The sequence below is a fragment of the Cygnus olor genome, chromosome 7 (assembly GCF_009769625.2).
Source record: "Cygnus olor isolate bCygOlo1 chromosome 7, bCygOlo1.pri.v2, whole genome shotgun sequence".
In the NCBI taxonomy this organism is placed as follows: Eukaryota; Metazoa; Chordata; class Aves; order Anseriformes; family Anatidae; genus Cygnus; species Cygnus olor.
In genome coordinates this window covers 15,565,555-15,579,788 of record NC_049175.1, presented here as the reverse complement: position 1 = coordinate 15,579,788, position 14,234 = coordinate 15,565,555, and the positions used below count along the sequence as shown (strand labels likewise).

At 40.6% G+C, this 14,234-nt stretch overlaps 1 protein-coding gene across 15 annotated transcripts in view; it reads left to right on the top strand.

Moving 5' to 3' along the window:
* Nucleotides 1-14,234, top strand: part of PRKG1 (protein kinase cGMP-dependent 1) — a 466,091-nt gene that overhangs the window by 432,449 nt on the left and 19,408 nt on the right. For 13 of the 15 annotated variants that reach the window (XM_040562953.1, XM_040562952.1, XM_040562956.1 and 10 more), the window contains one exon: nucleotides 11,507-11,646. In XM_040562953.1, coding sequence (XP_040418887.1) covers nucleotides 11,507-11,646 — 140 coding nt within the window. Of the gene's footprint in view, nucleotides 1-10,838; nucleotides 11,005-11,048; nucleotides 11,423-11,506; nucleotides 11,647-14,234 lie in introns of those variants that run through there. The other 2 variants (XM_040562965.1, XM_040562967.1) reach the window with 2 other exon arrangements.

Sequence of the window (14,234 nt, the reverse complement as noted above, 5' to 3'; positions counted from 1 at the left end):
GCTGGCTGTTTTCAGCGTTCATCCCATCAATGAATTTATATGGTAGTACATGTCCTTCAGGCCAGAGAGCCTGCTATTTAAGTAATTTTCAATTGTATGGAGATAACATGTGGAAATATCTTTTTGTCTTGGTTTTGTTCCTGTAATAGAAAGCTTATCCCCTGTGGTGAGAAGTCCTGGTTAGCACATGTGGGACCTTTTCTAAGTAGTTTTATTTTCCGTATGTCAAGAGAAATTTCCAACAGATTTGCGCTGCTGTTGTACGTAGTTGGCCCAGATTTTTAATGGCTACCTGATGCCTCTTACAATGTGTCTTGTCCTTGTGGCCGCTGTTCTGCTCCTTTATCCCCAGCTGGACTTTGTCTGCAGTCAGCTTTTATCCAGGCTGCTGTTGAGGGGGCAGAGCAGCTGAGCTGTCCCGTGCTGCTTGCCCTGGGGACCAGCTCTGTCACTGAACAGGAGCGGCATTTCTCGTCAGGCAGAAACCACATCGCGTCCTTGCATGTCAGTCAAAACACAGTCTGCCGAGTCTCCCGTCTTTCCACACTGTTTGCATTGCAGTTAGCTGTGAATATATTAAATTGCCATGAAAATAGGCAATAAGGAGTTTTTCCATGTGCCATCCATGGAAAAGAATCATCGTAGCACTGCTTCTAAACACTGACAGTGAAGTTTCTGTAGCAGGATCATCGAAACAAGTGACCTATGATAGAGCAAACAGAGACATTTGTGTGCGTACAGCACGAGCTGTGTGACACTCAGTGTTTAAAAAAAAAAACAAACAGTGGGTTCGAGAGCCCATAGTCTGCCCAGGGCCGGCTGGTGCCACATTCCTAGGGCAACCCTTCTGCATTTCGGAGAGCTGCCAAGGCGGTGCAAGCAGCCCCGGGACATCTCTTCCTGTGCCTCTCATCCGGCTTGTGGACACCTCCATTAGCGTGGGAGAAGGGAAATAATAGGACTGGACTTCTTGTGTTTAATAGCACAGATTAACAGATGCATCCACTATTTTTTGCTGCTCAGCTTGTCAGGACTGTGTCAGCTGAGCATCTTCTGTGTTGGGATCCGGGTGCCTCAGTAACACATTACAACAGTGAATGAATCTATCGTCTTGGGTTTGTGTCCTGCAAAGCACTACTTTGCAAAGGACAGACATGTAGGTCAGGTGTTCTCAGCCTTCATAAATCATCTCTCCTGAACTTATTGCTCTTGTCTTTGTTCTTTAATTTCCTTTTAATTTAAGTCCTATGTTTCTAATCATCTGCCCCAGGTCACGTGTTCCGGATTTAAATCAAGATTATTTTAGACAGCTCTGAAATAAATGTATCAGAGTATCTGAACATACAAGGTTAGAGTCATTATTGCTATGAATCAGTTCATGTAGATGATGGCTGAGTACAGGTAGACTAAAAATCAGGTCCAGGCCTGAACACATGCCTTGGTTATACTGACATGCAGTTATCACTTTGAACAATCACTCAAAGAAGGGAGAAGGAGATTTTAAATCTCTCCTGTTATTATAAAATTGCAAAAATAATGTTTCCCCCACACCCCATCCACCCCACACCATTGAGGCTTAGTTTCAGCTACATATTTCTCACTTCTCAGGGCAGATATGCTGGTGAAAACCTACAGACTTATACACTACCTGTGCACGTAGGTGAGCTTGGAGGGAGCTGTGCCTTCTGCACTGCTTTGGTAACACATGGTTTGGGGATCCTGGGAGCAACAGTATGAACAGGCAGATTAAGGACAGGCCCAACTTTTAGCCCTGACTTGACAAAATATTTAATCGTATGTTTCAATGTTTGGCAGTTTTGCGGAAGTCAGTGGCACTTAGAGCACATATTTCAACCATATGTTCATTATATCTTGAGATGGAAGGGACCTAAAGAGATCGATCACCGTTGCCCCACAGCAGAATCAAATACACTTCACAGCAGAATCAAATACACTTAACCACTTCTGACCACTTTTCCCTGATTTGTCATTGAAAGTCTGCAGGGCAGAAGGCTCCCGAGGCAACTTATTCCAGTGCCTACCTGTTCCTCACTGCAAGAAAAGTTTTCCTGATATTTAACACCTCCCAGCCTGTCATTTGTTGTTCTTGTTTCAAGTGGACTTGGGGACACTTTCTTCCCTTCTCATGCAGTAGAGTTGTATATATTTGAAGACCATTATCACATAAACCTGAAATACTCCCCTTTAGAAAAAACAAATGTTCTTCTTGTGAGCTTGACATGTAATTCATGCTTTCTACGTCGGTGGTCATTATATTTTCTCAGTTCCCAGTTGGTTCTCCCCTCTTTTAGCAGTGCCCCGGACTAGGTACGTTAGTCCAACCTGTACCTTCCCATGGTCAGGTAGAGCAGGACAAGTGCAGCTAAGTGCCTTTGCCGTCACTGAATTGCATCCCTTTTATTTCAAGCCATCATTTCAATTTGTAAAAATCAAATTTAATTCCCTTGCTCTTCTCAAAAGCACTCATAGCCCGTTCTATCTCGATTTTAGTATGTGCAAAGTTAATAATATTCTTCCTGTTTCATTATCCAAACCATTAATGAAAGTATGTAATGGTGTTATATACTAGACAAACCCCTTTGAAGTCCTCCTTGTAACCTCCTTTCAGCTTGATGATGGCCACTAAAAACTAAACTCCTTTACAATATGGAGATTAATCAGGACATACACATAAAAACTTAGTTTCTGCCACATTTTACTGGGACTATGCAAGACCTTTTAAAGTGAGCAGTATGGCATTTTTCATTTTTATTTATGTTTTAAGAAAAATCTAGCCACAGATGATGAAGTGCAATCAAATTTATTATAGCCTCTAGCCTTTTTTTGTAAATGAAAACATTAGTGAATTAATTAGATGGCAAGGCAAAAAAACCTGTAATTGTCTTCCAATAGAGTGACAGATGCATAACTCAGACATTTATCAGTGGAAATTTCCAGTTGCATAGCTATCGTTTTGTTACAGCTATTATGAAGCTTTTCACTACAAAGATCAGTCTTCTCTTAAAAATCTTTGAAATGTTTCTTATTTTTAATTGTTAAGAATCCTTTGGTCTCCATCTTTCTGAAAGATTGTGTACTTTGGGTACAGTCAAGGCAAGAAAATTGGTTTTAGTGAAGGATTGGAAGATCAGGTACCTTAGTAAATCCCACATCCAGACAATAATGAAACTACAGCTGTGGAGCTGAGCAAAATGCTACTTATGAAGGTTTGGCCTTTTTTTTTTTTTTCTTCTGCCCTTCTTGACTATATGCAGGATGCTTAATTTGAAACATTTGAGTGATACTGTCAGATAGGGCTTTTTTCTTTATTTTTCCTTTGATTTTTAATTCTCGATGTGATTGAATACATCTTTGGCAGGTGTTCCTTTGTCGATTGAAATATATTCTTGGGACTTGTCTGCTAATGGAAAGGATGTTGTCATGGTTTGGAAAGATGAGACACTGTTTGTAGCACATCAAATATTGTTGGAGTCCTGATCAGGATATGAGTTGTCAAGCTGGAGGCTTGGGCTCACGTTGGAGGTAGGAGTAAGATGTAAAAATAGGTGCTGTATTATGGACAAAGCCAAACTCAGGAGTGGGGCTGGGGTTGGAGGTTTGAGACTTTATGTCCATCTCATATTTTCAGGAAACCACAGTAGTGAGTTTTTCCATTCGGTTTAACATATTTTAACTATATAACCCTTCTTCTGGTATTTACTTTTTACTGGAATGATTTTATGCATGAAACAGTTTACATTCCTCACTGGTTTTTAGCCTTTTCCTTCTAGACATTTTTGAAAAAAAAATATTTACTTCTGAGGTTTAGAGAAAGGCGTGAATTTTAATGCATTTCCCAATGTCCTTGCTTATAAAAAACTTAGTTGTTCGTGCTGTCAAGCATTGAATAGCAATTTTCAGTACAGGGATCAAAACGTAGAATTATGTATTTTTAGCAAAAGTCAGAATTTGATTAAGTAACTTAAATTGTTAAATAGCTGAGGTTTTCTCAGGAACTTGAATTTTTAGTACATATTTATGTGTACTCATGGAGTATAATTCTGCAATGTATTTTCCCATGGAGTCCCATAGCACTCTGATTGTGCTGTATGATAGGACATGATGTTTAGTTCTTCCCCAACCAGATGAATCTAGACTTTTTTCAAAGAAAATGAGGACAGCACAGACAGTTTCCACTCTAATGCCCATTTATTTTATTCTTGGATTCAGCCTTCAAAATTTCAGCCTACAGTGTATCCCAGAAACATAATTTTTATTCTACATTTTTTTTTCTTCTTAAGATCTTTTTTTTTAGTCTCGACCCAGTCTCATCCAGCCTGATCGCCAACCCTATTCACACGTGGGCCCCATAAGCTGCATTCTTCCTCTTCTCCCAACAGCCTTGATCAAAAACTTGTTCATGTGATGTTGAGCACGAGGTGGAAAGGATAGAGTAAGAAGCACTGGGTAGCTTGCTTATTATGATTTGGAGATGCAAGCTACAATTTCTCTCTAAGCCTTAGGTGAGGAGAGCAGCTGAATCTGGCCTTAAGGAGATGAGCAAAGTATCTTTAAAACCTTAATGGAGACATCTGAAATACTTTGAGGAATAAATATGAGCAAGATATCTCCCCCCTTGCCTAATAAAAACAAATGCTGGCAAAAAAAGCAAGTTGTAAGGCAACAAATACCATTCTGGGGAAGTCTGTTTCATCCTGGGAGAACAGAAGTATATTTAGTACTAAAAACATGCTGTACTCTTTTGCTGGGGGGAAACGCTGCTGCTTTGTTCGTGCAGCAGTTCAGCTGTTGGGATTAGGAGATCTCAGCTTGCCTTCTCGTTAGCCTGTCTGCAGCCCAAGTGCTGCGCTCAGCAACAGCTGCTGCTATTTTTGTTGCTTCAAATGCGTCTAGTTGGGAAGCTGTGGAAAATAAAGGACCCTGTGCATACCCAGCAAGCAAAAGCATTTGCACTTCAGTTCCCAAGCGCTGCATTGAGCTAGTTGTTATTTAACGTGATACAAAGATATTCATGTTTCATGATAGCCCTGATTTCTTCATTATTTCCAAATAAAGCACACATAAGTCAGCTAGCAGAAGCCCTTTAGGAAGGTGTCTAAACTACCATCTTTGTTGTTATAGAGGTATCGCCATGCCCACAGTGGGTGTTCAGCAGGAGACATTAGCAACAAGAAACTTGTCTGTCAGCAGTGTACACAAGACTTCAAGAAAAGGTTCTGGCCAGCTCCTAAAGGATCACTATCACTGAGTGTTTAGGAAAAAGCCACATCTCCAGAGTAAAATAAATGTTTTTTACTTGCACAAACTCTGCTCACTGTGTGTTCTCATTTAGCTAGGAGCCAGGCCAGCTACCCTGAAGATTAGTAGAAAACTCTGAAGCTTATGAGCAAAGTTTTTGTGAGCGTAGTGTCCAGAAGCTGCAAGAATTCATGTTCAAATATGCTCGTTCCATCCGTTAGGAGAAATCTGGGCATTTTTCAGTGGCAAATGCCATTCAAATCGTAACCTCTATTTTAGCTGCCAAAATGTAGGAAGGATAAACTATAAATACAAAATGTGTCCAGGCCTGCTTCCATGCCCATGGGTCTGTTGCTCTTTCATGTCTTTCATGGCTTTAAGGGTCTACACAGAGTATCGTAGAGGAAAATATTATCTGGGTCAGCTTCTTAGAGAAAATGCACAATCACAATTGCACAACAAATGCACAATTTTGTCTTATAAATATCCATTTTCCCAAAAAAAACTGAAAAAGCACTAAGGTAAAAGCCATGTTTATTTGTATGTGAATGATAGCTGTGTTAACAGACCAGGCTTTGAACGCACTGTGTGTTTTGGAAGTTGCAGAAGTTTGTACATCATAAAGCAAAGCAACATTTTTGGAGTGGTTGCGACATTTTTCTGTAAGCACGGGGAGCACAGGAGAAGCCAGCTAAGGGCTAAGGAACAAGGACTCAGAAGAGGAAGAGAGAAGGGACTTCTTCTCTTGTCCTTGTCATTCTCCTTCTCCCTCTTCATCTCCTTCTCCACTACTTTTCCTGTCCTCTTCTCCCCTGTGTTTGCATCTTGTCCTAATCTTGTAGCTTTCCTCTTCTACTGAACTCACCACCAAGGCATCTTTACCCACTTCATAATGGATTTTTTTAAGTTTCTTTACTGAAGCAGCATTATTTTCTGAATGCTGAGAAGTTAAATGTAGTCCTGTGAATGTAAATTATTAACAGCAAAATTAAGCCTGTTTCCCTGACTTTTCCTCATGTCCTCTTAAAGGACTTTAGTTGAATGTATTTGCAGATAGCGACCCATCTGTTTGGGTTAACTCAGGGGTGGCTTTGTCGTCATGACACAGGCTGCCAAAAAAGTACCTGCTGACCTGGGTATGGGGCATCATACTGAAGCACAGACAAAGAGGAGGGGATGAGGCGATGACTCAGTGTGGACAGTGCTTCCCAGGTGGCATGTGGCTGCCACCATTAAATTTTGCTTCTGCAGTTGCCTCACTTAGTTATAAACAAGGTTTCTGCTGTTATTTTTTGTCACTGGGATGCAGCTCACTTCCTGGGCAACAGTCCTGCAGAATGACCTGATGTAAAGCATTTTACTTCTCTTACCACTGGTTTTGTACATCACCGTTTAGGGTGGTATTTGGGCTTTATTTCACCATGCTCCCGACTGATTTTCTTTTACCTTTTGACAAGAAAATGTACTATTGTTCCACAAATGAAAAGGATTAGACCCTCCCACAGAGTGTCATTTCTAACAGAGGGCAAGAGCTTACACAGACTGACCAGGAGGGAGCCCAACCAGGATGGAGCCTGATCAGTAGCACCTATAGGTTTATCAGGATTCACTTTTTGGAGGATTTTTGCACTAACAAAGATGGTACGGGCCTGTGGTCTGCAATTGGTGGAGGTTTACTGTTCAGCCTGCTTTGAATTCAGTTTAGCCCGTGCGAGAGGCAGAACTGCAAACATGGACCATGTGCTGGAGCACAATGACGAGGTGGCCGCATAATGGAAGGCTGAAGCATATCTGTGAAAGCAGGGAGAAGGGGAAGTATAACACTGTACTCAGTGTTACAGATTTAATTTGTAGTTTTTTCCCTGCCAGTGGGCCTTTCAGTAAAATATGCAACATTATTATTTTCAGTGAACATGGACATTTACACTGGCCATGCTGTTTGCTCTTACTCTCAGTGCTCTACATCTCCAAAAGAGATAATTTTGCACTGGTGAAAGGGCAATGACTATGTAAGGACAAAGCAAGGAGAGGAATTAGAAAAGAAGGAGGGAAGGGACTAGAAATGCTTTTTACTTGCAAAAAACTGAGAGAGTTGGAGGCTGCTGGTTACCCTGTGTCAATCCTCTTGGAGAAAAATGATTGAAACCCAAGGCTCCAGCACGTCTCCACCAAATCAATAGTCCTGGGGCCTTTGAAATTTAAGATGTTGCTTCAAATTGTGTCAAAGCTGATCTCCTGGGCTGTATAGCAAAGATGGCTCCTTTGCAAACTGCCTGCCTTTTCCATTCCTCTAAAGCATTTAGGAGATTTTTGTGGTGGGTTTGTTTGGAAGGCTGAGCTTCCTGCCCAGCATATCCACCTCCCTCTGAGCTGAGAGACAAAATCTTTGTGGTTTTGTGGCTTCATGTGCTTTTTTTTTTTCATTATATTTGGAGGACAGGGTGTTCTTAGCAGCCCATTCTCAGCATCCCAACATTAATCCTGTATTTTAAAGTAAAAAGTGCAGGTGACTCTCGGATTTTTTTTCAACTTTTGTAATTAGATTGGAATTAGACTTGTTCTTTTTTCTATAAACTACCATGAGCTTAACGTTAAAAATTACTGTTTATAGGAATAGTAGAAATGATCTGGAGATGGCCAGCTTTACATCATAAAAAAATAGTCATCACAGTCCATCATTTGGCAGTGACAGCAGAAACTCCAAACCAAGGGGAGGACTAAGGCATGTTGGAGAAGGAGAAGTTTGCGGGATTCATTGTCCAGGTGGACAACCAGCTCAGAGAAAAACATAGGAAGAAAAGTGATCCAAAATTTAAGCCTTAGATTTTTGTACTTCAGCAGTATGTTTCAGTGCATCAGCACATTTAATACAAATTAATCCCCCCATGCTCTCAACTTCTTGCAAATCCTCTGCATTATGAAGCACATTAGGAGAGGGAATGGAAAATTTATATAAATTCTCCTGTGGCATAAGGTCAAAGTCTCACATTAGCTAATTGTAGCTGCTTGTTTGTTCCATATTTAAACATTTGTGGCAGTGATAACATTATCAAATGCCAAATAAAAATGCTGCCTTTTGCTTCCTTATAGTAATTTCTTTTCCTGTACTTCTTTTGAAGGTGTACAGGTAAGTATAGGAAAGCAGATTACTTCCTCAAAGCCCAGGCATCCATGAAAAAAACAATAATTAAAAAAAAAAAAAAAAGAGAACTTTTCTAATGAAAAACACAAAAATTTGACAAGTAGTCAGAATACCTGTTATCAAAATGTTACAGCATAAGTGGACAAATTTGGATTTATTCTTATTTCACTTTATAATTTTGGAATTCAGTGATCTGAGACTCCGCCCAGTTGTCATGTTTAACACTGACATCTAGTAAAGATTAACGTTAGAAAGAGAAATATGGATTTGTGTTTTGACTAAGTTTAGAAGTGCTAAATATCATTTTATCGAAAAGGTTTCTTGTTCAAACTGACCGACTAGTCTTCAAGATTGCTAGCAGATCTACTTTCTTGGCTCGCTTGTTCATTTATTGTTTGTTTCTGAACAACCTAACAATAAAAAATACACACTAAAAGAAAACAAATCTGATCTGTAACATGTGATATGGCTTTGCACAGACTTTTGTTTGAAATAATTTGCATGGCAGCTGATTACACTTCACTGGATGGGTGAGGCTGATGAGAAGTCCAGCAATCTGGATTGCCATCCAAAGGAGGAGGGATAAATTCTCCAGAAGTATATTTCTTAATCATACTAAAGCTTAGTGTTTTGGTTTTTTTTTTGCAAGATTTAGTAAATTTTGGTCACCCCAGGTTTTTCCTTACCTTCATCATTGCTTCATCCCCTGTGTCACTGCCCTAATCTCCCCATTCCCCTGAAACAGCCTGGTTTGATTTACATTGGATAATGTCAAATAATTTAGTTCAAACAGTTGAATTAAAGTCCATATGCCATTTATTTATTCAAAATGAAAGAAAAGAAAGAAAAAAAAAAAGCTCTAACCCCAAACCAAACACATTTTTATCACTTTCAGTCTGGAGTAAATGCAGAATTTCATTCTGCTTTGAGCTGTGGTCAAAACATGTAGCAGAGCAGCATCGTGCAGCTCCAGTTCAATAAATAACCAGGGAGCTCAATAAATAACCTCAGAGACGAGGAAAAATGTTTTTCTTTGTTTTATGTGGATTGTTTAGGTCTTTGTACCCTGTCTCCATGAAGATTAAATGGTGAGCACAGGCTTCATGCAAAGATAATAATTATGGGTCTCAGTGTGAGATGCGGAATAGTGCCTTTGGAAAAAGAAGTTTCATGTGGGATTGGAAATGCTTGTGGCTGCAGGGAAAATGAAAAGCCACCAATATGATGACAGAAACCCCAAGTGGTTTTAAAACAGGCAGATAAATACATGCATACATATATACATACATGCATATATGTTAATATATGTACTTGAGCACACCAATATTGCACCAAGCAGTGATTGTAAACCTAAAATCAGATCATGGAACAGGAAGGTACTTCTCTGAAAGCAATAGCAAAATGGTGGCAAAATTGAGATGTCCACAGGTGTTTTGAGAAACATAAGAGCAATCAGGAAGTTCATTCCATCTTCATATTTTCCTGACTTTATTAAATTCATTAGTCCTAAACCATGTCATACAAATTACACATCACAAACTTCTGCAGCTTCTGTTCTCTAGCAGGCAGAGACAAGATTTATGGTGGTGATGTGAGCTATAATGTCTGCATTTTGGGCCATTGTAGATGAAACCACTGAAACAGCATTAATGAAGAATTTATAATGAAAATATTAGGCCATAGAAGGTGGATTCTCCTTTATTAGCGTATATTTCTTAATCACTTCTAGTTGTGTTGGGAATCTGTGTGATGTGTCTCTTTACCATCTGAGAATCAGCTTTTTGGATCTGATCTCCTTAAGCTGTAGGTGCCTTGGTGTACATCTGGGTACCAGTCTGATTTCTGACAAAGACTGGCTGCTGTAGATGCCATCCCTCCTTGTATTTTCCCTGTAACCTGAACCATTACCACACAAATACAGAGGAAACTGTTCAAGGCTATGGTTGTAGGGACAGCCTGGGAGAAGTTTTGAAGGTGTCACATCTCATATTTCTGTTATTAAAAAAAATATAAAGATAGACATTATATTAAATAAAATGCCATTGCATGAATGTGGTCTCCTAACTTAAAAGGCAAGCTGAATTCCTGATGAAGCTCATGACAGACAAGATGTTGTCTGCTGGCTGAGGCCAAATTCCTGCAAGAAAACCAAAATAGAAGTCACCAAGTGGCACTTCTTACTGTAAGCGTAATGTTTTTCCCAAGCACTTAACTGGCAATATTATGGTGAGCAGCTGATGAAGGAATTTAGCAAACTAAGAGGCCTGGTAGGCCAGTGATTAGGCTGCTTTCTCATTTGGTGGTGACTAATAGGGTCATCTTGGATGACCAAGATGGAAAGCATAGTTCAGTTGTAGCTTTCTTTGGGATTTGTACCTGTTGCTTAGAGCTAGCTGGGAATGGTTCAGGGTTCAGAAGTCACCACAGTAACATTGGCAAGCAAGCAAACAACTCCCTTCAAACTCATCTTGGGAAATCAGGCTAAAAATAGGTTGCTGAGGCTTAAGGTTAAAAGTAAAGACGTGACAAAGCAGTGGTGTTAAAAAGCCAGCTCCACTCATCCCTTAAAAACATCCAAGGACTGCATTTCCCTGCCAGAGGCGGTACATGTGTTACTAGTTATAGAAGGCTTTATGGAAGTTGTACATTAGCTAGCAGCATTTTCTGACTTGAAAATAATGCTGACAGTTAGGTTTTCCCTTCAACAATGAGTTTTGGAAATGGCTTTTCAATTTAACGGCATACCCTTGTAGCAAACAGCAGTACCTGGTGTAGCAATGGGTTAAAATCTGCTTCATATTCAAATGAAGCTGATGGCTGAAGAGGTAAGGAGAGAACATAAATTTGGGGCAAAAGAAGAGTTTCCATTGGTGAAATGTTGGATTGTGCAGGAGGTGACCTGTGTGTGACTGCAGAAAACATGTGGCGGGAATGTTCAGGCTCTACAACCAAGCTCTTGTTCAAGTGCATTGTGCTTTTCATGAAGGAAATTTGTTTTTCAACTTTTCTGAAGGATAGGTGGTGAGCCCATGCAGTTAGGCTGTCACAGCTTAGTGAGGGGATGCGCCTTGCTTCTAACCACTGCATTTGCCTACTTTACCCAAGGTCCAGTTGAAAAGTGAAGAGTCAAAAACGTTTGCGATGAAAATCCTGAAGAAACGTCACATAGTGGATACGAGACAGCAGGAGCACATCCGCTCAGAGAAGCAGATCATGCAGAGCGCTCACTCGGACTTCATCGTGAGGTACTGTCCCTCTGTCCCACACACTGCCGTGATGGAGCAAAGGACAGCCAGTCTCAGCATTTAATAAAACCACATAGGTTTTATCCATTCATCATTAAAAAAACACTTCAGCCATAGCTTCCCTGCAAGTGACTGCAAATACAGCATATAGAATAAGTTTGTTTTCTTTTTTTTCCAGGAAAATATGAAATTATTCTGCCCATAGGGAATCGGGGATTTCTTCCCAAGCCTAAACTAAATCCATGTCTTAACTGATTTGCTTGGTCCCTGTGCCATGCTAACATGGCTTTGTGGCTCCTGGAGCAAACACATTGCCATCCCAGATCATGGGCAGATTTGCTGATGCCAGCGTGTGATGCTCCACGTAGACATACACACGATGACTTAGTGTTGCCCCTGCTCAATAGGAATTTTCCTCTTTCTTCTGAATTTTCCATCTCACAAAAGGAAGCTAGAAGGCAGGGTTTCATCTTTGGAGATCATGTGCTGTTATGCGACTAACCGGTTGTATCCATTGCATATTTAAGGTATATTAAGTAGACTTGATTCATTGTCCCTTGACTCATCTTGAGCAAACGCACTGAAATTGTATGCTTCCAGAAACTTAAGCAGATGCAATTCTTCAGGGAACAAAACCAGGTGTTAGTCATTTTTGTTTGTTCTGACCCTAATATTGAAGTTTTCTGATGCTTCAAGTTTAAGGGTATCTGTCTGCAGGAAGGAGAAACAGTCCTTTTATATGTTTTAGGTCAGGATCAGAGTGCTGAGCGGTCAGGACCTCTGACAGGGTAATGCATTTCCCCAGTCTGGAGCTATCTAAAAGACAGACCTCATGTCTAAGCCAAGGATGCTTCATCCCACCCCCAAAGAGATGGGCTGAAGCCCTTGGCTTTTGCTGGAAGAGATCAACCCCTCTCCCAAAAAGTGTTGGAGAGCGGCATGCTAACCCAGGAGAGAAACCAAACCACTGTGACAAAATGGAAGGACAAGTGTGTGGCAGGGACGGCAACCCATCAGCTGCTAAGGGGGTATTTCCTTCACAGGCAGAACCACTGCAAGTGTTGGCCAAAAGCCTGGCTGATCCCTGGGATTCCCCAGGAGCCCAGGCTTCACCTGTGATTCATTGGTGACAACTGCACGCTGACATTGTACCCGGCTGCAATTTCCTTCACACTGTAATACTCGATTCACAAACATGCCCCCGTTACCTAGGCTAGAGCCAAATATACCTTGCAGGATATTTCAGCCTATAGATCTATTTTCTGAAGCCTGAGCTGGCTTAGTATGTTGGTGTAAAGAAAGGTGAAACGCAGAGCCAGCCGACCAGAGGGACATCTTAACACCATTTCCAGAATACCCACTCCTAAATAAAAAGCCTGAGCCTACAGACATTTGCTTATGGAGCCACTGATATTCATAGCTAATAAAAGAAATACACCGAAGTTCCTTATTTCTAAGTTTTTTGTTCTTTCAATAGGCAAGTGGGGAAAAAGGATGCAGTGGTCATAGGTCTAGGGCAGAATCACACAGGATTGTAGGGGTTGAAAGGGACCTTGAGAGATCATCGGGTCCGACCCCTTTGCCAAAGCAGGTAAATGCTTTGAATGCTGAGAAACAGTGATAAGATGAACTTTGAAATGATCCCGGTCTTCTTCTTGTTCCAAAGTGAGCCCAAAATGGAAAAGGTGACAAGAAGACAGGATGAAGGAAGAACTTTTTCCAGTGCTTTATGGCCTGGCAGTTTCCATCAAAACTCAATTTTTGATTCAGTGCAGCCTTCACAGCACGCCAGTGTAGAGGACTTCAGTCAGGCTGAGTTATTTGCTGCTGCTATGTCTGGTCATATATTCTTGTTTTTCTGTGTCTGTCTCTAGCTATAACATCACTATATATGTTTATATGGTATTATATAATTATGTTACACTATTACTTGCATACGCATGTAAAATGACCTGTCCACTATTGACAAAGCAGGCAGTTCAGATGTAGGGCCAAACTGAATCCCTTTTTTTCTTTCCATATCATGCAATATTTCCTGTCCTTTACAGTAACAAGCCTCCCCTAAACACTTTTAGTACCCCTTAGACATCCTGCACTGGGGAGGGACTTTCTAAACCACAAAGCCCAACCTTTTCTTATTGCAGCTGCTGGAAAATAGAAAATCTTCACTGGCTTATCAAACCCCATGCCCGCTTTTCCCTCTCACTTCTCCTTTTGCAGCTCCACGGGGATTTGGAGTTGTCTTCTACTTTCTGTCCTAAATTTATTCGTAGCCTGTTATACCCTTTTTTGGGCCAGGCCTGTAGCTGAGAAAATTTTTTCTGGGTACTACAGGCAGAGATGTTGCCATTTTGGTAGACTAATTGTGTTTTGAGATGTTAGGTTAAAGGTAGGTTTAAAATGATCTTGAACCAAGGACAACCTCTGGGATAACAGAATGGGAAAGACAGAATTCCTGAAGAATAGAATTGTTTTCCTAATTCTTCATGAAACTGTTTGCGAAAAATCTTGGAAAAGTGTTTCAGTTAGGTTTTTAAAATGCATTAAGCCAAGAAAAAAAAAAAAAAAGAAGCCAAATATCACTCAAT